The following is a 23,681-nucleotide window of genomic DNA, read 5'->3' on the forward strand; positions in this document are numbered from 1 at the left end:
AAGGAGGGCCAAACAGTTGGCAAGGTACTGCTCAGTTTCAGCTATTATAGGAAGCCGCTCAATTTGGCTGGAGGAGGCGTGGTGTCCTTTATCCATGATTGTTGTCTGCTGTGTCTGACAAGTATGTCAACTGTATGTAACAATGTTCTGCTGTCTAGGCACTTTGTAACTGGCTGTTTTCCTATTGTCTGACTGCAATGTTCAAGGCATCCTTTTACTTCTGTTTATGTGTGTGTGTGTGTGTGTGTGGGTGGGTGTGGGTGGGTGGGTGGGCGTGCGTGCGTGTGTGTGTGTGTAACAGTGTGAATGCATCTGTATTTTATTGTGTGCCACTCTTTTTTTATCCCCATGCATATGTAAATTTACTCACGTAGCCAGACGTGACTAATCTGGATTATATGTCATTTCCAGAACAGATGGAGCGGTGTGAAACAAACGTAATCAATTTGATCACCACAAACGCACGCGGATGCATGCACGCACGCACGCACGCACGCACGCACGCACCCACACACACATACACACACACACACACACACACACACACACACACACACACACACACACACAGTTGTTCTCAACCTATTCTGAATCAGAGCCCACTTGAAGTTCTCGGAATGTTCCACGGACCACCCATCTGTCCACTTAACACGGCAGCTAGATTTTGGGCCAGCTGAAAGGACTGGAAATAAACAGCAGCCTCTCAATTTAAATGACAGCGTCCCTTATATATGTTATTGTTATATACATTACATTACATTACAGTCATTTAGCAGACGCTTTTATCCAAAGCGACTTAAAGTAGTGAAGCCACATCTATCAGCGGATCATTCAGTCTATCAAATAAATACAAACTAAAGACCCCAGGGCCCAGCATTTTGCAAACCACAGTATTGTATTGGCTTATGAAACTATCCAGTGGTGTAAAGTAACTAAGTACATCTACTCAAGTACTGTACTTAAGTACAATTTTGAGGTGCTTTTACGTTACTGGAGTATATCCAATTGTCCATGCTTTTACTTCTACTCCATTACATCTCAGAGGCAAATATTGTACTTTTCCTCCACTGCAATTATTTGAAAACTTTAGTTACTAGTTACTTTGCAGATATAAATTATTACATTATAAAACCTACATTACCCCTTTAGCCCTATTTTGTACCTAGGCTATTTGATAGTTAATAGCCGATCTACAAGCTCACAACGCGTCGCGGTGCGATGCGTTGTGAGCTTGTAGATCTGCTATTCTCAGACATTTTAGTACTTTTGGTACTTTAAGTACATATTGATACCAATACTTTTGTACCTTTACTCAAGTAAACTTTGAATTCCAGACTTTTACTTGTAACAGAGTACTTCTACATTGCAGTGTTGATACTTTTACTTAAGTAAAACACTTTTTCCACCACTGAATCTTATCTCAGATTTTGACCATCTTGACAAATAGATTTCAAAAAGAGAAGTATGACTAGGATACAGAAGCGGCTAATTATATCATCAACTTCATGACAGGGGCGGCCTGGATACCAAAATCAGCCTGGGAATTTAAATTACAGTGGCCCTCATAATTTGTTATTTTTAAATACAAATAAATGGGTGAAAGCACATCAATCAGCTGATGCAATCGAATAACTACAAATTAAAGGGCTCCAGCATGATAGTCTATGGGACCACACCTCTATGGTCTGTTCTACAAACCATACAGTATCGTACCGCACAGGCGTTCAAAACCATCTCATATTTTGACACGTGCACGCCTTGGGGTGCTTGAGCTGTCTGTAGGGGGTGCTCGAGAAGATGGTGGTTTAATGTCATAATTACACCATAACATTGTAATTGTAAAAGCATGCAATTAAAACACTTCCTTTTTAAACGTTGGTAACATTTTAATTCAACATTAAAAACGTACATTTTAATAAATCAATTACCTTTCCCAATTAGCATCAGCTGCAATTTCAGTCATTTTAATTAATGTAATTTTCTTTAATTTAATGTGGCTTAATTATGACAGCATTTCCCCATCTTCTCTCGTGATGGCTCTCTGCCAATGAGCCTGTGCGTGTGTCCCTGCCCTCACCCCTCCTCTTTGCTATTTCAAAGTGACGTTTGTAAAGCACAATAAAGCACATTGCATTGCCTTGTTGCTGAAATGTGCTATACAAATAAACGTTCTTTGCCTTGCCTTGTGTGTAACTGTGTTGCAATTGATTGAAACTTTGTTACAGTGTAGTTTTAGATATTTAGTTACATGTTTTGTGATTATTTGTGCATGTTTGGATACCTTCAATGTGGCTATAATTAGTTTTTTTTTTATTATACATTTTTTAAGGATTGGAATGCACCAGCCCAGTTGGGCAGTGTGCCATGAAATAAAACAACGATTTTAAGCGCACAGAAATAACATTTTGGATTCTGTCAATGCACTGAATGGGACATTAAAGGGTTAGGGATACTTTTAGACCTCTGATTGTCTGGTTACACCAGGCCCCCAGAGTTGCTGAGAAACATTGACGCTGCCACCCCAGTGGCCAAAGCTGGAACTGCAGGCGGGGCGAAATACATGCATGAGCAAAAAATACTGAGATATTTATATATATGTAAATATGTATAATATAATATAAATATGTATAATATAATATAGATATGTAAACATATTATACATAAATACATATGCATTTACATATAAATATGCATCTCGAGTGTATTTAATAAATATAAACACAGGCTCGTTCATGGAGGTAGGTTGTGACGTAGGACGCAAAAGGGACACTGGTGCGCATGCTCATAACTCTATGGTTGCTCGAAACGTCTCAAAAACGTCTCAATAATTCTACTTCCGGCAGGCTTCCGGGTGCTTCAAAACCAAGGGGCAAGGCTGAGATATTTACTATGAGGCCAACCCGGATGTTTAGTAAATGTCCAGCGAGAGGCGCTGTTTCACCCGTGCCGACCTGTGAGTTCAGAAAGAATTTATTTTAACGCAAGCCGATGGGTTTTTACCAACTTTCAGACTCGATTTTCTTACTGTAATAAAAATTGTCATAAATTCTATATGCTTCCAGTCGCTAGTTTAAAGTCTCCTTTCAATCATCAGGATATGCGTTTTGCTAAATTATGGTTCTATTTATTATAAAATTGACGATAAAGTAGGCTATTCTCTAGGAGGGGCGGGATGATTTGATTGACACGCTACACAACCAATAGCATTCATTCCCCGCCCCCCGCTCTTGATTGACAAGTTACCCAACCAATAATGGTCTGAACTCATTCTGACGCGTAGTGAAAGATGGCGGAGCCACAGTCTGCAGCAAAGGATTCATTTTCGGTCTGTAGAAAGCAGCGGAGGGGGTTTGTCCATCTCATTTATACAGTCTATGTTCAAAACGCCACTGAGCAATTTCATTGAAATGAATAGCTGGGGGCGGGGCAATCTAGCCTGGTAAACCCTCCCTCCAGAAAATGGAAATCTCATTTCCATTTGATTTCAGGAGTGAGTCTGGCCTGATCGCCCATTCTGCAATATTGGCTGTGGGCGGGAGTTGGGCGGGAGTAATACCGTTGACTGACAACCCCTTCAGCCAATGATCGTTTTTCCCCTTCAGCCAATCAGCAGTTCATTTTTACCACCTCCAGACTATGTGACGCAACGGGACTTTTGAGACGGCCATGCCCAAAATAGGTTGCCTTATTCGGATACATGTGTGTCACTGCCCGCCCCGGCTGGTTCTCTGAATTTATAGGCTCTGTCATGATTAATTGACCACATATATGAAGTTAAACAACTAAATTCTATCCAAACGATATCTTATAAGTAAATTCCGTGCCTCAAAATAGAAATTTGAGAGCTTTTTGAAGTAAAAAAACAGCGGAGAAAATAGCGGACAGAAAAGATGGCTGCCGTTCGTGTTTTGTCGGCTGTATTCAGGCTGCACTCGGTGCCATTCGGGCTCACTCGAACCCGCCACCTGATTGGCCAACTGTCGCTGTCAATCACAGAACGATGTGCGACGACGCTGATAGGCTCGTCCGTTTTGAGCACACATCCAATATTGCAGAATGGGCGTTCATGCCAGGCTCACTCCTGAAATCAAATGGAAATGAGATTTCCGGAGAGAGGGTTTACCAGGCTAGGGGCAATCCGCCGTCTAGTTATATTGTACCTCTATGGGCTACACAAGACTAGTACATTCCATGCGATTTAGGAAAGACATGTGTGTGTTAATTGCATGCTCAATGTGCATTCTGTTCTACACTGTTTGCAGTTTGAATGTGTGTATACTGTGGTGAGTGTGTGTATGCAAAAGTGTGTGTGTGTGTGTGTGTGTGTGTGTGTGTGTGTGTGTGTGTGTGTGTGTGTGTGTGTGTGTGTGTGTGTGTGTGTGTGTGTGTGTGTGTGTGTGTGTGTGTGTGTGTGCGCGTGTGCGTGTCCGCTTCGTGCCGCGTTGTGAGCTGGTAGACCTGCTATTTCCAGTACTTCTTAAACCTTTTTTCTTTTCTTCTTCTAGGAATGTGTGTGAGAGTGTATTATGTGAGTGTGTGTATGGTGTATTGTGTGAATGTGTGTTACAGTATTGTGAATGTGGGCATTCGTGTGCCATAATCAGGATTATATACCAGGTCTGGAGCAGATGGGAGTGGTGGGAAACACACGTAATCAATTTGATCATCATCACACGCACGCACGCACGCACGCACGCACACACACACACACACACTGATGCAGTGGTTCTCAAACATTTTCACATCAAGGACTCCCAATACGATAATGTATTTGGCCATGGCCTCCCATTTGAAAAGAGACATAAGAGAAGATTTGTCAACATAATCAAAAATAGCAAATCTACAAGCGAATGTGACGTGTTGTGAGCTTGTAAATCTACTGAATAGCTGAAAGTAAAAAAAAAATCTTAGCCCCTGAAACACTCTGGGACCCCAGTTTTAGATGTTGGCTCTATTGCACACCAAGTCACAAGGCGCGGACAGGCAAAGCGGTGAGCAACATCAACAATAAAAATGTGTTAAATTATAGTTATTTATTCAAGAACGTTTTGGTCACACACAGCCAAGCTGTGCAAGCTCGCAGTGTGTAGGGATTTCTTTTATTGCAAAGTTGGATCAAAAACTCTGTTTCAGATTTGGCATATTTCCTACTCCAACATGATGCAATATGGCAAATATATTGACTCACTCAAAGCCAGCCTTTTCTTTTCTTCCTTCCTCTCAGCCTATATCTCCCCCTCTCTCTCTTTCTCTGACCATTATGGTTTGCGTCATGCGTAGCCTCAACGGTATCTTGTGGTCCCGTCATCCACTTGTTGGGACAACAAAAGCACCAGTGTCCGTCCCACGTCCCTGTGGCATTTCCAGGAGCTGTAATTTTAACGGAGACACACCGAGGATGACCACAATTTCTCCTTTCTAAGATAAGCCTATAGCTCTGTGGTGTGTGTGTGTGTGTGTGTGTGTGTGTGTGTGTGTGTGTGTGTGTGTGTGTGTGTGTGTGTGTGTGTGTGTGTGTGTGTGTGTGTGTGTGTGTGTGTGTGTGTGACACGATAAGAATTGAAGATTCCCCGATTTTTTTGCACCCCAGAAATACTGCAGGGTGACATTTTCTTCATGTGCCATTTCACATAAGGATTTTTAACATTTAAGCTCACCTTTTAAAGGGCCTTTTATGAGCTACTATACTGTAAACCTCTATAAACCACACACTATACGACCGGCCGTGGAATTCCTAACGCCCCAAATCAGGGTATTTCAAATTGCCGAGCCATGTGGCCCATACAGTGTAGGTCAGGGCCAGCCAGGGGGCTATCTCCTGTTTCTGGTATGAGGCGGCTTGATGTACAAGTACATCCCCAGCCATGATGTACAAGTACACCACCTGGACATGACACTAATATGTTCGCAGAGACTTACCCCCAATCCAACAGTTGAAGCTCAGTGCCAAGGAGGAGTCATTGGGTATCTTTTTTACAGTCTTCGTTACTGAACCCCGACCTCCCAGTCTCAGAGCAGACACTCTAACCCAGGGGTCTTCAACGTTTTCAGGCCAAGGACCCCCTAGCTGAGAGAGAGATGAAGCAGGGACCCCTACTCTATATTGTATAAAATTGTGTTTCAGATTAAAGTTTTTTTTTTACTTAGTCTGCTCTTTTTTCCCTCTACACCTATAGCCTCTTTGCCAAAACATTTCGGCTAATGTTCCCCTCACAAAAGGAATTCTAGGGTTCAAGTGGTTAATGTAAAAAACTAAATCCTATCACACAAAGATTTGGCGGACCCCCTATAGTAGCTCTGAGGACCCCCTAGGGGTCCCGGACCCCCTGTTGAAGACCACTGCTCTAACCACAACGCCACTGAGCTGGTTGAGGGCATGAATAGGTGAATGTATAGTGCTTTGGATGAAGGCACTATATAATTGCACCATACGTATGAAAAGTCATCCTACATAATACTTATATACTTACATATACGTACATATTTACATTCCACTATATGGTACCTCAACTTGACTCGATTCTACACGCCTTCTTTGGATTTCCGTTGGGCAAAGGTAGTACTTAGTAACTGGTAGTTTTTTTTTGTACCACCTACGCCGGCGTTCCAAGCGAGCTGAGGCGATACCAAATGGTGATGTGAAAACATTGCAAACTACCGATTTAAGACAAGTGCATTGGAAGATCCAGAATATTGTTAACATGCTATATATGTCACCCCTTTGTGAATCCAATGTTCCATGACATTTGGCTCAAACGTCCTCTTGGACTCAAGGACTAGATTAGAAGTAGGTGGTCAAAGGTCGAGGTCACTGTGACCTTGCAAAACGTGTAAATTAAATTCCTTCAAAGTCAGTGTTTCCACCCGACAGAGGCCATATACTAATTACTAATATACTAATATATAAGTGAGAACAGATGTGGATGTAAACAGCAACTGGTTGACAGAGGCATATCTGCGATGCGGCATTTCTATTATTATTCTTTGTTTCATCACTTACAATTTCAGTTTTTTATTCTTTATCCTGTATAAGTTCTCTCTCTTGATTGGAAATGAAACATTTATTTTGTCTTTACTAAAGAGCCGGAGAAACGGGAAGACTCCCGTCACTGACCAAACACTATAGCAACAAATTGCTATATTATTTTATCAAACATATATCACGGTGTTTGGTGCAGGTGTGAGTGAAAATGCAATGGATTGCAAAAAAACAACAAACAAAAACTAATCTAGTGACAAGCCCCTGGCAAACAGACACACCCTATATAAGCCTGTACTTTTGATGTTGCCAGTTGAAGGAATAATAAACCGCTCACCCGGTTTGAGGCTTAGCTGGAGGTGCTGGAGCTAAACGACGGAGGACTTTTGCACAGATCTAAGTGTGCTTTGCTTTGCTTTTCCCTCTGTTTAACCTGTTAAAACCGGGAAAGCATCTGTGTCATTTAAGATGCGAGCTTGTAGATCTGCTATTTTTGAAAAATCGTGATTTTTTTTTTGCAAATCTTCGAATATATATTTAAAGCGAACATCTTTAACTCAAATTTTTGCTGGTGCCGGTGCATGTGCAGAAAAAAAGCGCCACCTGTTTGTGTGAGTGAAAACCTACAGCCTTTTCAACCAAATGTATAGTTTTCACGCGACTGCAGCCTTACCCCTACACAGTAGCACTTATACAGATGTAGGCTACCCGCCGCACTCGCTGAACTTACAAAAGGAAACGCACAAATGAAGAGACATCTAAAATACATTGTACAGACAGTATATAATACACATGTTGATTTCCCATTTCCTGTGGTTCGCAATCTACACGCTAGACAGACAAAGATTACAGGGTTTCTAAGAAAGTTGTCAGACGTGAAGGATGCCTGAGTCGAGTCCGTATGGATCGGTGCAGAAGAAGGATTGGGGCAAAGGGTTCTTTGCCCCAAAAATACCATGCCTGGGAATCTGCACCACACCCAGGTCCATGCTCATCCCATCTCACCTGTTAGCTTTGCTCCTGCCTCAAATCCCACAGTATAACCCAGGAAACTGATGAGGTGAATGTTTCCTCAGAACAAATCAGGCCCAGAGGCAGAAGGTGTGATTAGAGCATATTATCGCCGCTGTCGGGCAGAAACCTCCTATCTCCATATTTACATTTTAGTTTTTTTTAATTAAATTAACGCCCTTCTTGATCATACTACAGCGTGACACAAAAGCATCAAAAGTAGCAGATCCGCAAGCTCGAAACGTGATGCAAAGCGCCGCGCTTTTAAGCTTGTCGATCTGCTACTTTAGCTGTTTTTGAATTTGAATCCTGAAAAGTAACAGTTTTGGACATATGAGGTTTCCACCCGACAGAGACAATATTATACTTATTGGTGACAATTGTGTTGAAAAATTAAGAGCGTCTCAGTCTGCCGAGTGGATTCTGATTCACTTTCTCTTGCTTCGCCCCCAGCCAGGTTTTGTAGGCATATGTCAATCTCTCGGTAAACAATTACCTGACGGAATTTTCCTCATCAATCATATCATTCTGGCATGGACAGATATGTTTCTTTTGTTTTTAATAAGGACAATGGGAGAGAGGCGTTTAGCGTCATCAAGACCTAGCAGACCCCAGCAGCATCTGGTAAAATAATCTTCTGACCCTCTTATCAGTTTATGCCAGCCATTATACCGTTCACACAAGCCGGCGTTGGCCGAACGCTGGCTGAGGTCCAGGGCAATATTTAGGAAGACAGCGGCCCGCTTAGATGTCAGTGATCTGGTACCACCCACATTTAGAACAAACATGGGAAAGTTCTCATTCTACTGCTCTGCTGCGAAAATGTGGAATACCCTGACACCATCCATTGAAGGATGTGTATCACTGGTTTCTTTCAAAATTGGCCTGGAAAAAAACATCTACGACACCAAAAGGGGGGGTAAATGTAATTTTCCCATTTATTTTGTACATGTTTGTATTTGTTGATGACATGTATTATTGTGTTGATTTTTTATGCTATGTTGATGAATTGAATACATGGGACTTTTTTGTGTTATTCCTTTTAGCTTGAATGTCTTACTGTACCACTGTTTACATTTCTGACTAATAAAGTATTCAATCAATCAAAAAGTGCCATGCAATCAGTCCAACGGCCCATATGTTCCGAAGTACCATTGGTCCAACCAACGGCGTGCATTATAACTAAGCCTAAAGGCCAGACCGCACCAATGTAATGTAACTAGTCGCAACTCCTTGCAACAGAACAGTTTTAAGGCCAGCTCCACACCAATGCAACTACTTGCAACTGCCATTTGGGATAATAGTTGCATGTTGCAAGGAGTTGCATTGGGACTGGCCTTTTAACCAGTTTATTGGTGTTACGGCACGCTCCTCCTCACCTTCACATTCACGCACTGCGCGCCCCCTCACTGACTACTACACAGCTCAACTCAGCCCACCTGCTCTCGCTCACCAATCTCCGCACCTGTATTCCATTCTACAATCAACTGCTGCCTCTACAAAAGCCCAGTCTGCACGCGTGACGTTGCTAGAGCTTAACCTGTTTACTTGTATAGTTAACTACTGGCAGCCTACTGTAGTTTACTCAAGTTGCAGTGCATTTCTATTTTAGATTTAACCAGCCGCATTACCATCCTGTTTAACTTCATGCAGTTGCAGTACCAGCCTTCTGTTTCTTTTTCCTGTGATTATTTCCACTGACCCTGTGTCTCCTCTCCTCTCCTTTCCCATACCCCGGATCCCAAGCTGGGTTGTGCCAACCTGTGGAACCACCAACTCCACTTTCCACCCAAAAGAAGACTTTTCAATAAATACGCCCACGGCTTCACCTAACCTTCGTCTGCTCTTTGCTGTGCACTTGGGTCACACCAGCCATAACAATTGGGATAATGGGCCTTCGGACTAACTGACGGGAGAATGTCTCAGATGGTGGCTTATCTATGTAGTCAGGTGGCTCAGGTGTCCTGTCCTGTCATGTAAGAGCCAAGCAGAGAATCTCACGGGTCTCATTGATGTCAAAACAATTCGAGGAAGCTCAGCCTCACATGATCCCACCACCAGCAGCCCATTTTATACATGCTTTCCACTTTCCATGCTTTGAATTTTTTTTGGTCCGCCGGTCATTTCTTTGATAATGATTTATAGCTCTAACGGCTCCAACACAACACCCGCAAACATTTTGAGATGGGGGGGGGGGGGTTCACAGCCAAATATATATCATTTTGGGGGTCCTTGACATGAAAATGTTTGAAAACCACTACTTTATACTGACAGACAAACAGTGACAAGTGCAGTTATGATTGATGCATCATAAAACGGGTAACTACGGTTCACACAGGTAGTTCACATAGTCCAGACTTTTGACCTTTGACAACCTGCTTCTTGATCCTTGAGTTCAAGTGGATGTTTGTGCCAACTGTCATGAAATTCCCTCAAGGCGATCTTGAAATAACGTATTCACAAAGGGGGGGGCATATATGTTAACAATATTCAGGATCTTCCATGCAATATAAAGGAGTCTGTCGTGACATTCAGAGATGATGGACAATGGAGCAAGAGGGGCAAATAAGAGAGTGAGGGGAGGAGAGAATGTCAAAAGACAGACAGAGAGAGAGGGAAGAGACAGTGAGAGAGAAAGAACGAGTTGTGAGTGCCAGGAAACCAGAGAGACAGAGACACAGACAGACAGACAGACAGACAGACAGACAGACAAGAGAGAGAGACAGACAGAGAGAGAGATGGATTATGGGAGACCTTAACAGAAAAGCGTTGCCAAGGGTACGCTGGATGTTGTGGCTGGAACGTTGGTACTTGTACATGTCACACATGGTGAGGGGTAGAGAACGGACCCACATGGACCCTCACAGGTCCATTTGTTACACTGTTAGGGTCAAACGAACACTGAGGAATTGACTACGGCGAGAGCTTTATGGCGCTTGGTCGTCAGAGAAGAGAACTTCATTAAATTAAGTGTTTATCGTCTGAGCTGCTGGGCTGCTAACATTTACCATGGAATTAACACACTTTATACACACTCGTGCACGCGCGCACACACACACACGCACACACGCACACACGCACGCACGCACGCACGCACGCACGCACGCACGCACGCACGCACGCATGCACACACAGATTTCTCATGCAGATTGCTTTTTTATGTGTGTGTGCCTAGTTTGCGATCCCCCCTGTTGTAAACCTGAAAACAAAACAACGAAACCACAGCCGGACAGCAGCCAGAAGCCTGGAGAGAGACCCAGACCAATCTGCGGTGTGTGTGTGTGTGTGTGTGTGTGTGTGTGTGTGTGTGTGTGTGTGTGTGTGTGTGTGTGTGTGTGTGTGTGTGTGTGTGTGTGTGTGTGTGTGTGTGGGTGCATGTGCGTGCTTGTGTGTAGGACAGAACGAAAATCCTGGAAAGTGAGAGCATTTCAGTTAAGGCTTATATCAGAGGTTGAGGTTACAGTTATAAGGTGTTAAGGTATGTAGCGGTATTAGAATGGGCTTAGAAATCTGTGTGTGTGTGTGTGTGTGTGTGTGTGTGTGTGTGTGTGTGTGTGTGTGTGTGTGTGTGTGTGTGTGTGTGTGTGTGTGTGTGTGTGTGTGTGTGTGTGTGTGCCTATTAGTACTGGAAACAGGGGTGAAGGACAGTTTGGGTGGATGCTGCCTTAAACGGGTCTGAACGTGTTCATCGGCACAGCCAATCTGTCAATCAGACTCTGCCTCTCCCTCTGGCCTCATCCACACATAGTCAATGTTTTGTCCTTTTGTTCTAAAATGGATAAAGGTGTGTATAGTTTGTTCATGGAAAGCCTGCTGTATGTGTGTTCGCTCTACTCTAGGTCACCTCTAGGTCAGTGGTAGGCGGAAATGACAATTTAAGGATTTTTAAGAAAAAGAACAAAAGAAATCTAAAAAAATTACCATTACTGCATCAAAAGTAATTAAAAAACGAACTGGTAAAACATTGGCCAAATTGTCCAATAATATAAGAAAGAGGCAATTTGCTATATTCACCTGTATCTGTGGAACCGCGTCAAACTAAATGTAATGCCTCAACTCCTACAATTCCAAGTGCTTGTTAGGGTGGGGGGGGTCCCAAGTTCAAATCTGATTATTTCTCTTGCACGTTGAACGTTTTTCAGGCCAAGGACCTCTTAGCTGAGAGAGAGATGAAGCAGGGAGCCCTGCACTACATATTGTATAAAATGATTTTGCAGATTATTTTCATAGATTTAATCAACTTGTTTGACAGCACTGTCATCAGTGTTGTGTAACATCATGTTTTTATTGGTTTGTTGACTTATCTTTTCTATTAATATGATGTATTTTCAGACCTTTAACGCCTTATACCCTCAATACTTGGTAAACTTGACCGTTGGCTCTGTACTTGGTCTGCTCTTTTTTCCCTCTACACCAAATCTCTTTGCCGAAAATATCTACTTGTATCTAATTGTAGATCTGTTATTTTCGGCTAATATTCCCCTCAGAATAGGGATTCTAGGGTTCAAGTGGTTAATGTAAAAAAAAACAAAAAACGTTCCAATCACAAAGATTTAGAGGCCCCCCTGTAGTAACTCTGAGGACCCCCTAGGGGCCCCGGACCCACTGTTGAAGACCCCTGCTCTAGGCGTTTCAGTGGAATGGGACGTGTGTGCATGGTTATGTATGTACTGTATATGTTGCTGATACTGTATCGATACCACTTCTTTTTGCATCTTTTTATCATTACTATTAGAATCTTGTATATATGGGGGCCGGTTAAGTGTGTGGTTATGCCGTATGTAGATATGGGAGAATATGTGTATACAGACATTATACTGTACTGTATGAATGTGATCTATGTTGGCTTTCTTTCCCTCACGGTGGTCAAAAATGTATTTTAATCTTCACAATCTCTCAGTATATAGTAGCAGTGACAGTTTGTGTTCTCAGAGAACCTACGTCACCATGGTTTCAAATGGTGGCCATTAAAAATAGTTTGTCAGTCCATTGTGTTATTGTTAATATACTGTAGCTATGCTGGCCTGGGGAACCTGACATAGCCCTGTTGCCTAGAAACGCACTTGCTAAAGCGTTCTCCTCTCCTGTGCCTCCACTGCACTGTCGCCCTCTGAGCGTTCCCTCTGTATGTGTCCGAAAAGACTAAATGCAACATCAACAGCAACATAAAGGGCTTGTGTGTAGTACGCCGAGGGTTTGATTAATTGATTGAATATTTTATTAGGCATAAATGTAAAAACAGCACAAGTGCAGTTAATAACATTTTGACTAAAAGGTCAAACCAAAAAAGTCCTTGCGGTCTTGTTTCCATTGAGGTCCTTGGTATTCAATTCATAGACAGGGTTCCCAAAAGTTTCAGCATGCGACCAAATGAATCAATGCGTTCAAATTATATGAACTGGGGACCCCCCCACCCTGACAAGCACTTGGAATTGTAGGCATTACATTTAGTTCAACTCGGTTCCACGGATAAATATTGTGAAAATAGGCGAACTACAAGCTCACAACTTGTAGATCGGCTATTTTCACAATGTTTGCCTCTTTCTCACGTAATGTTTGTCAGTTTGGCCAATTTGGTATTAAAAAGGTCTTAAACGTCCTTAAATTGTGACTTTAGAAGTGTGCAGAGCACACTTATACTGTATGTTGTTTTGTACTGTTGAGTGAGAAATCAATGTTGCACATTAAGCTAATCATCTGGGGTCCCGACCACCAGTTTTGGAACTACTGCAGTACGCTATAACAAGTCAACCCTGACGCCATGATTGGGAACTGTGGAGGCAGAACACATGCAGGAAAAGTGCAAACAGGAAGCACACAGTTAAACTGTGATCTCAAGAATACACGGCTGGCCCGATGTGTTTGTGTGTGTAAATCAGGCTGCTTAGGTTTAGCGGTCAGAGAGAGCTCCTTCTGGTGCTGATGAGGGAGGGTGGGATGTAGTGTAATAGTAGCGGTTGTGGTGGCGGTGGGAGAACAGTGGGGAAAGCATAATTAACCACTCTAAGCCCTATTTTATACTCAGTCGCACAGCAGTGTTACGCAAAAATCACCGATCTACAAGCTCACAACGTGTCGCGATGCGACCACGTTGTGAGCTTATAGTTCGGCTTTCCGTTAATTGCGGGTATATCCTGTAGAAGTTTAGATGAAGGGAGAGCACATGTGTGCACATCCAAAATGAAATGCAGGTGCTGGGGCCAGTAACCCAAACCATATGAAAACAAAGAAAGTCCGCACGCACACCGCAAAGCTTCCGCAGAGATTTATTACCTCGGTGTGACGTTTTGAGCCCCGGAGGCTCGTCTGCATACGTCTGAAGAAGGAACCTGCGGACTCCAAACATGTGGTATCGGTTTCATACGGTATCCTGTATAGGAACCTTGTGTCTCCAATATTTTTTTATTTGTGGCATAGAATTGACCGCTGACTTGATGTCTTAGAGTCTGTGCAGAGGCCCTGTTCTGTGACCCTATAGCAGTGTTACCAGATTCTGCGACAGAAATAAGCAACCAGGTCTATGAGAACAAGCCCAAAAGAAGCTACACTTTACAGACAAGCGCAAACAAAAACGCAAACCGCAACTACCAATATTTAAGCGACTTTACAGAAAAACAAGCCCAAAGTCGCTTATGATAAGCAGACGTGGCAACACCGGCCCTAAAACCAAAACACTGAAAAGATAAAGCGTTGAAAATGCACGGAAACACGTTGCCACCTCATAGACGCAAGATATCTGCAGAATCTGAGAGCAATGTTGCTTGGTAGAACCTTGTGTTATATACTGTAGGCCTAGATACTTGGACATGATATAAGTCCAAATATTGTTGACTCTGTGCTCTGTGAACAAATAAACAGACAGTAAGTCATCTGTAAGTTGAAACAGGTCTCTCTCACTTTTTAGCCCTCACTGTATACTGATATTGGTTAAGGGCATAGACTGTATAAATGAGATGGACAAACCCACTCCGCTGCTTTCTACAGACCGAAAATGAAGCCGATTGTTCCAAGACTAGGTCCGCCATCTTTCAATACGCGTCAGAATGAGACCAGAGCATTATTGGTTGGGTAGCTTGTCAATCAAGAGCGGGGGGCGGGGAATGAATGCTATTGGTTGTGTAGCTTGTCAATCAAATCATCTCGCCCCTCCTAGAGAATAGCCTACTTTATCGTCAATTTTATAATAAATAGGACCATAATTTAGCAAAACGCATATCCTGATGATTGAAAGGAGACTGGAAGCATATAGAATTTATGACCATTTTTATTACAGTAAGAAAATCTAGTCTAAAGTTTGTCAAAAAACCCATTGACTTGCGTTAAAATAAATTCTTTCTGACACCGCAGGTCGGTGCAGGCTAAAACAGCGCCACTCTGGCCATTTACAAGCTTCCGTGTCGGCCTCATTGTAAATATCTAAGACTTGCCCCTTGGTTAAGGGTAATATACAGTGAATACAGTCTTTTCACTTTACACATATAAAGTATGAGCACTCATTTGTAAAACATATTTAATCTGCTGTTTGTGTTAGTTTACATGCTAAAAGTGTGATTTTGAGACATGTTGTATTGCTATGGAGCCATACAATGAGAGGGAATGGAATCACTACTCCAAGAAGCAAACGATGATTGACACTATTTGGGCTTTTAACATGCCCATGTAGCTTATACCAGTGTTTCTCAAATTGGGGTCAGGGGGGGTTCCAGGAGGTACATTTTCTCTTCTGGCACATACTCTTTTCAGATGCGGGTCCGCGGCCAAATACATATCAATTTGGGGGTCCTTGGCATGAAAAGGTTCGAGAACCAGTGAGCTATACAACCCAAGGTTCTACTAAAGTTCAACATCGCAACAAGAAAGTGTGGTCGGACATGGCATTAAAAGAGGTGGAGACAATGGTTTTCCTGGGAAGCCGGGTATTGTTTGTTTTTAAAGGGAGGATGGTGGTTACTGGGTTTCTCTATAAAACCACATTGCCAATGCATTCATTAAAAGAGAAAGATTTAAGTACAAACAATTCTTCAGCATGACATCGACAATAAACAATCAAGGAAAACGGCATAGGAAGCAAACCTGAATCAAAAAAGGTAACTGAAGGCGCTCGGGTGGCACAGTGGTAAAGTGCCTGCCCACCACCGCGGAGGTTGTGGGTTCGAATTCACCGTGGTGTATCCGGCTTTGTCAATTGTCTACAGTTGCACACAAACACAATTGGGCCGTGTTCGGGGGAGGGAAGCCGGGCGGGGGTACGGTGATAATTGTCCCCTGCATGTAATCATCGGCTGGGGCCGGCAGGGAGTGTTGGGCGGGAGGAGTACGACGAAAGCTCTACGTCCTCCCGGTGGGGTCTCCTCACTGGCAGGTGAGTCAGTAGGATACAACAGCAGTGACAACACAGAAATGTGCGTGGGGAGGAATCAATTGGCATAACGACGAAAAAGTGGTAAAAAGAAAGAAAAAAAAAAAAATTACCGTAAGCCTGTTTCATACTTTGTCGACAGTGCTGTGCGCCAACAATAGCAGTAGATCTGCAATTCTCGGTGAGCGACGCCATCATATGACGAAATATCATTCCAGCATTAGCCTACAGAGCCCTGGAAAAGCACACGTGCATCCATCTTCAAAGGAGAACTGTACGGTACATCACGCTCCTCTAGCCTACAAAGTACTTTGAAGTTCCCAAAAATAAATAGGTTCCCGACTTCCCGTATATGATTGTGGCGACGGAGGTGATGACGTTCACCTCTCACCTGAGGTCCTGAGTGGTTATTGCAGTCAGGAATTTGAATGACAGGAAGCAAGGCAGGCAAGACCATCTCTGGCCTCTCTCTCATCCTGCTTGTAAACCTTTCAAGTTCTGCCCCTCTGGGAAACCACTCTGGACTATCAAAGCAAACAGAAAATAGCTGATCTGCTCTGCAATGCTGAACTGTAAAGACTCTAAGCGCTGGCATATTAAAGCACGGCACACTGCTGTACTTGTTCTTGCTATTTGCAAACATAGACTACACCTAGTCACCCACCAAGTACAATGTCTACATGTACAATACCTCAAATGTGCAATATGTCTCATCATATACATCCAACATTGCCCATACTGTTCACATTTGCTCTGACACTATATTCCACATATTTCTTATACTTATATCGTTGCTGTCGGGCAGAAACCTTTATGTTTTTTCGTACATTAATGCTCTACTTGATCATACTACAGCGTCACACAAAAGTATCAAAAGTAGCAGATCCACAAGCTCGAAGCTTGTAGACCTGCTACTTTAGCTATTTTTTTATTTGAATTCAGTTTTGGACATATGAGGTTATTTCCACCTGAAAGAGACTATATACAGTACGAGTTACCTTTATATAATATACTTTTTTCTCATCTTTCTGTATATACTATTTTTTTCGGTGTCATAGAGCAATGCGCCATGTCAAATTCATGTGCTTAGAAAATAAACATGATGTTTCTGAATCCTGTGTTCTTCAGGTGCAGCCATCCCCGTCGGCATTGATGTGCAGGTGGAAAGCATTGACAGCATCTCTGAAGTCAACATGGTACGTGCGCGTTTGCACGTGCGTGCGTGCGCGTGCGTGTGTGTGTGTGTGTGTGTGTGTGTTCTAATAAGTTATGCTTTGATGTACAGTACCAGCTGGGATGTACCAGCTGGGTAGAGGCCCAACCAGCCTGCTCTGTCTCAATGATGAGAGGAGGTCTCCATGTCAATCATAACAAACGGCCACATGGCGGAGCACCAGTCAAACCTGTAAACAGAGTCACAACACAACCAGGCTTCAGGAAACCACTGCACCCGTGCGGCATTGAGCAGGGGATTTGGTAGAATGATTTAGCATCCATCCTTGCATGGTCAGGTCGTGTATACAGTGTATACAGTATAATTATGACATATTTTCAAATGAATATACATTATATAATATCGTCGGGCAGAAACCTCTTATCTCCATATTCTAACTTTTTGTGTTTTTTCATAAATGAATGCCTCACTTGATCACACTACAGCATCGCACAAAAGTATCAAAAGTAGCGGATCTACAAGCTCGAAACGTGTCGCTTCGCGCCACGTTTCGAGCTTGTAGATCCGCTACTTTTGATACTTTTGATACTTTTGAATTTGAATCCTGAAAAGTAACAGTTTTGAACATACGTGGTTTCCACCCGACAGAGACAATTTATATATATATTGTATTGGCTCATTTGAAACTATGGAATATGTCCTTTTGTCATGGGGACATGTCTCTAGTCAGTGCATTCCTGTCATTCCCTGCAGGACTTCACCATGACCCTGTACCTGCGTCACTACTGGAAGGACGAGCGGCTGGCGTTCCCGTCCCGCAGCAACCTGAGCAGGACGTTCGACGCCCGCCTGGTGAAGAAGATCTGGGTCCCCGACGTCTTCTTCGTCCACTCCAAGCGCTCCTTCATCCACGACACCACCATGGAGAACATCATGCTCAGAGTCTACCCCGACGGCAACATCCTCTACAGCGTCAGGTAGGGAATCTAGGGATGTCTCATATTGGCTTTTTTTGCCGATTTTCCGATTCCTCTTAATTTCCGAATCCGATATCAATCATGATATGATGATGAGATAACATGAGACATAACATGAAGATATGACATAACATGACATGAGAGTTTCTCCTTACTCTCCCTCTCTCTGCCCCCCCCCCCCCCCCTTTTTTTTCTTTCCTGAAAAGTATGAACAAAAAAACACCTGCAAACCTGTGATGTGGCAATAAAAGTGATTCTGATGACATGACAGGCATTCATGAAGAGAGACTTGTGTAGCTGGTAATGGCTGCCAGTATATCGTCTCTGTCGGGTGGAACCCTCATGTCCAAAACTAGCAAAAGCAGCAGATCTACTGCTTTTGGAGCTTTAACGCTGTAGAATGATTAAGTAGGGAGTTAACGTAGGAAAAAACATTTAATATGGAGAGGTTTTTGCCCGACAGCACTGATATGTGTTTGTGCTCATGTCTGGAAAAAGAGAGGGATCATAAAAATAAAGAAACAGATCTAAGCTGTTAATCTAGAGCTATTTAGAAATAGACAGAGGCAGACAGACAGACAGAGAGAGAGAGAGAAAGAGGAGGAACAAGCAGAAAACAAATGGCAGCAGTAAAAAGTGTTACCTAGGATACACTAAATGTCTGCCATGTAGGTCATTGAACGAGTCACACAGGGAATACGGACAGTAATGTGCTACACTGTATGTGTGTGTGTGTGTGTGTGTGTGTGTGTGTGTGTGTGTGTGTGTGTGTGTGTGTGTGTGTGTGTGTGTGTGTGTGTGTGTGTGTGTGTGTGTGTGTGTGTGTGTGTGTGTGTGTGTAATCATACTGAAGAGGTTGTATTGTGCTCCTGTAGGATCACTGTGACTGCTCTCTGTTCAATGGACTTCAGCAGCTTTCCACTGGACACACAGAACTGCTCCCTGGAACTAGAGAGCTGTAAGACGTACACACGCACGCACGCACGCACGCACGCACGCACGCACGCACGCACGCACGCACGCACGCACGCACACACACACACACACACACACACACACACACACACACACACACACACACACACACACACACACAGAGACACACAGAGACACAGACACACAGACTCACACGCTGTGCTTTTAAAGAGGGTGAGTGGTCATGGGCGGGCTGAGAAGGAAGGCATAGGAGGAGAAATGTGTGACCGTTTAGAAAATTGCTTCAAAAACGAAGTTTATTTTTAGTATTAATGATAGCATGTGTACTTTCTTCCTCACCTTTTATCTTGCTTCTTTCTAAATTGCCCATGATTCAGAGCCACTTTTCAAATTGTTTTGAACTTTTCAGAGTCTTTCAGATTATGCTTTTAAAATGTCTAAATAAAACACCTCTATAGTTTCCCTTTTCTTTCTAAACTACCCCTGGTGGGCATGCACGTCATATACAGCATTTTTTTTTTTTTTTACATAAATCTTCTCTTCTGGGGGTCTGAAAACCTTTTCAGATCGGGGTCAAATAAATGTCAGTTTGACATGAAATACCTTGACATGAAAAAGAACCACTGATATACAGGACATTACCCATACAATGTTGTGTGTGCATGTAAACCTCTTGAGTGTATCTGCCTGAACTAATAGCTTACAATATACACATCATTATACAGATATATTAACTCTCTCTCTCTCTCTCTTTGTTAGATGCATATAATGAGAATGACCTGATGCTGTACTGGAAGAATGGGAACGACTCCCTGAGGACAGATGAGATTGTTCTGTCTCAGTTCTTTATTGAAGAGTTCCACCCTTCCAATGGCCTGGCTTTCTACAGCAGCACCGGTGTGTGTACTGTGTGTGTGTGTGTGTGTGTGTGTGTGTGTGTGTGTGTGTGTGTGTGTGTGTGTGTGTGTGTGTGTGTGTGTGTGTGTGTGTGTGTGTGTGTGTGTGTGTGTGTGTGTGTGTGTGTGTGTGTGTGTGTGTGTGTGTGAGAGAGAGATAGTGGCTGCGTTGCTTTCATCACCTAGACAGAAACATTATTTGGCAACCCTAGGATACTCGTAGCTACAGGAAAACTAGAAACATTTAGTAACCACTTTCAACCTAGCGTCCCTATTTCGGACATGACATACAATTGTAGACGATGTATATAGGTTTAAAATGCTAAAACTCATTTTGTTGTCATATTAACACATTTAGCTGGGGACCCCTTGGAACCCCCTCAAGGGCCCCTGGGGGTCCCCGGAGCCCACTTTGAGAACCACTGCTCTTCGTCTCTCTAAGATCTCTCTCTCTCTCTCTCTCTCTCTCTCAGGTTGGTACAACAGGCTGTACATTAACTTCATCCTGCGCAGACACATCTTCTTCTTCATGCTGCAGACCTACTTCCCCACCATGCTGATGGTGGTCCTCTCCTGGGTCTCCTTCTGGATTGACAGGAGGGCCGTCCCTGCGCGCGTGTCTCTGGGTAACACGCGCCATACCATGTGCCCCCCCTCTCTCTCCGAAGGTGGAGATGATACATAACCACTGACTATACTGTTACACAAACACAAACACACGCACACACGCACGCACGCACGCACGCACGCACGCACGCACGCACGCACGCACGCACGCACGCACGCACACACACTACCTCTCATACGAGGAATAGCGAAAATAAGCTGATCTACAAGAGCTTATAGACATTTTCACTATTTGTTTAAAATTATTAAATACTATATACCCGTGGGTGGATATGCTCACATGATTTGGCAACCCGGGAGCCAACGTACACAAAAACACTAATAAACAGCTGACATTTGGGGAAAGCGAAAAACAGCCTTCGCTGTTCCGTGCACATGGTAATGGTGAATGGATGTGTGCAAATTCAGATCAATTGCTCCAGCCACTGAGGAGAACCGGGCAGAAGAGATTTTGGGCTCACCACCCACAATTTTGGGCTCACCACCCACACAGAGCTTTGTCGAATTATAGGAGGATTAGTGTTTACTATGTTTTTTGACAATATTATGTCAACCCAAAGTAGGGAATCCCAGGTTGAAAGTGGCACACACACTCAATTTCTAAAATAGCATAAATAGCTGATCTACAAGCTTGTAGCTTTTGGTCTGTGAGCTTTTCACAGTCACACCTGTGGAACTAAACACGGCTGTGTGGTGAACATGTATGTCCACCGCCCCCTACAGGTATGACCACAGTACTGACCATGTCGACCATCATCACTGGAGTGTCCTCTTCCATGCCCCAGGTAAAATATGCTGTGTGTGTGTGTGTGTGTGTGTGTGTGTGTGTGTGTGTGTGTGTGTGTGTGTGTGTGTGTGTGTGTGTGTGTGTGTGTGTGTGTGTGTGTGTGTGTGTGTGTGTGTGTGTGTGTGTGTGTGTGTAGTGATAATATAACAATATTTGGAAGGGAAAAAAAATAACATTATTAAATTACTTGCTGGGTTAAGTGGTCAGATGGGTGGGCAGTGAAAGCGTTTGAAATGTTGGTCAATCTGCACACAATGCATCTTTGTGTTCGTGTGTGTCTGTGTGTTTCCTCAGATATCCTATGTGAAAGCAGTAGACATCTACCTGTGTGTCTGTGCTGTGTTCCTCAGGTATCCTATGTGAAAGCAGTGGACATCTACCTGTGGACGAGCTTCCTGTTTGTCTTCCTGTCCGTCATAGAGTACGCTGCCGTTAACTACTGCACCACCGTGGAGGAGATGAGGAAGATGAAGAGAGGGAAGGTTTGTACTGTACTGTACAGCAGGCAGTAAATGATTCCAAGTCCAACTATTGTGTGGGGAAAGATTTTTATATACTGCCCTCTATTGGCCAATTGTAGAATATACAAAAACATATATACTTGAAACAGAATAACTTTATCCACGAGTTTCCAGTGTCCCATGAGGCCTTTAGTGAATTATGGCTATCAAGACCCCCCAAATGAATGTGTATTTGGCCGCAGACCCCCATCTGAAAATATGTTTTGCCAGGGACCCCCATACAAGTTTTGTGTTGTTAGAAAATGTCTAAAAACTTTCCAAAACAATTTCAAAATACCGGATCTACAAGCTCACAACGCGTTGGGGTGCGACACGTTGTGAGCTTGTAGATCGGCTATTTGAAAATAGCCGATGTATATAGGGTTGAAGTGGTTAAACAGATTTTGATGCTATATTACACTTAAACCCCATATGGTTGACCGGAATCCCTCAGGGCTCTATTCTAGTGTATTTTGAGTTTTCTATTATTGTGGGGAAAGCTTTCGCAAAAAACAGCCGATCGGCAAGCTCACAACGCGGCGCAGTGCAACGCGTTGTGAGCTTGTCGATCGGCTATTTTCTGCGAAAGCCTTCCCCACAATATGGATGCTGGGGTTTAAGTGGTTAACAAATTTAGCTGGGGACCCCCTGAAACCCCCTTAAGGAGACCCTACTTTGAGAACCAGGGATCTATCCAAACGCTTGTTTGCATTCATCCGTTTTATTTCCACTCCTCAGCTCCCATCCACCTTCGCCGCCAGCCAGGCCATGGCCTTCGACGGCTGCTTCCACGACGACGACATCGAGCTCACACCCTTTCCTCGGATGGTCCCGACCCTGAACGCGGCGGACCCCATGCACAGAAGGCCCACCCAGACCTCGGACACCGCGCCCACCACGGAGGGGACCCGCCTCCGCAGGCGACGGTCGATGCGCGAAAACGTGGACCGGATTCTGAGCAACAGCTCCATGATTGACTCCTACTCCCGCCTGGCCTTCCCTCTCTCTTACCTGCTCTTCAACACCATCTACTGGAGCATGTACTCTTGAACAAGTGGTTCTCAAAGTGGGGGTTCCGGGGGGGACCCTCCCACGTGTCCTTGAGGGGGTCACCCAGGTAAATGACGTTTAGATAGTTCGAAACCAAATGGACACTTTACTGGTCTGTAACTTACTGGTCTGTAACTCTGAGATAGTAGCCTACATAACTCTGAGAGTATTACAATTGGAACCAAATGGGTCCATCTGGTTCCAAAAATACTCTCAGAGTTATGGGGGTCCGTCGCCTAACAATGCATACCAAACTGGAGGTCCTTGAAATTTAAAAAGTTTAAGAAACCACCGCTCTTGAAGGCACCATGGCACAATGGAATCCAGGCGCTGCAAAAACATAAAAGTTGTACAATCTCTTGATGGACCCTACTGTGTAGTGCTG

At 43.6% G+C, this 23,681-nt stretch overlaps 1 protein-coding gene across 1 annotated transcript in view; it reads left to right on the forward strand.

Moving 5' to 3' along the window:
* LOC311038813 (gamma-aminobutyric acid receptor subunit rho-3-like) overlaps positions 1 to 23,296 on the forward strand; it is a gene marked incomplete at its 3' end in the record, with an annotated part of 24,021 nt that extends 725 nt beyond the window's left edge. Inside the window, exons 2-9 of the mRNA XM_084048417.1 lie at positions 17,478 to 17,545; positions 18,277 to 18,500; positions 19,376 to 19,458; positions 20,196 to 20,333; positions 20,806 to 20,958; positions 21,683 to 21,744; positions 22,097 to 22,228; positions 22,985 to 23,296. Coding sequence (XP_083904543.1) covers positions 17,478 to 17,545; positions 18,277 to 18,500; positions 19,376 to 19,458; positions 20,196 to 20,333; positions 20,806 to 20,958; positions 21,683 to 21,744; positions 22,097 to 22,228; positions 22,985 to 23,296 — 1,172 coding nt within the window. The remainder of the gene's footprint in view (positions 1 to 17,477; positions 17,546 to 18,276; positions 18,501 to 19,375; positions 19,459 to 20,195; positions 20,334 to 20,805; positions 20,959 to 21,682; positions 21,745 to 22,096; positions 22,229 to 22,984) is intronic.
* Between the last annotated feature and the right edge of the window lie 385 nt (positions 23,297 to 23,681).

The sequence above is a fragment of the Gymnoscopelus microlampas genome (genome assembly GCF_963454915.1).
Source record: "Gymnoscopelus microlampas genome assembly, chromosome: 22".
Taxonomy (NCBI): domain Eukaryota; kingdom Metazoa; phylum Chordata; class Actinopteri; order Myctophiformes; family Myctophidae; genus Gymnoscopelus; species Gymnoscopelus microlampas.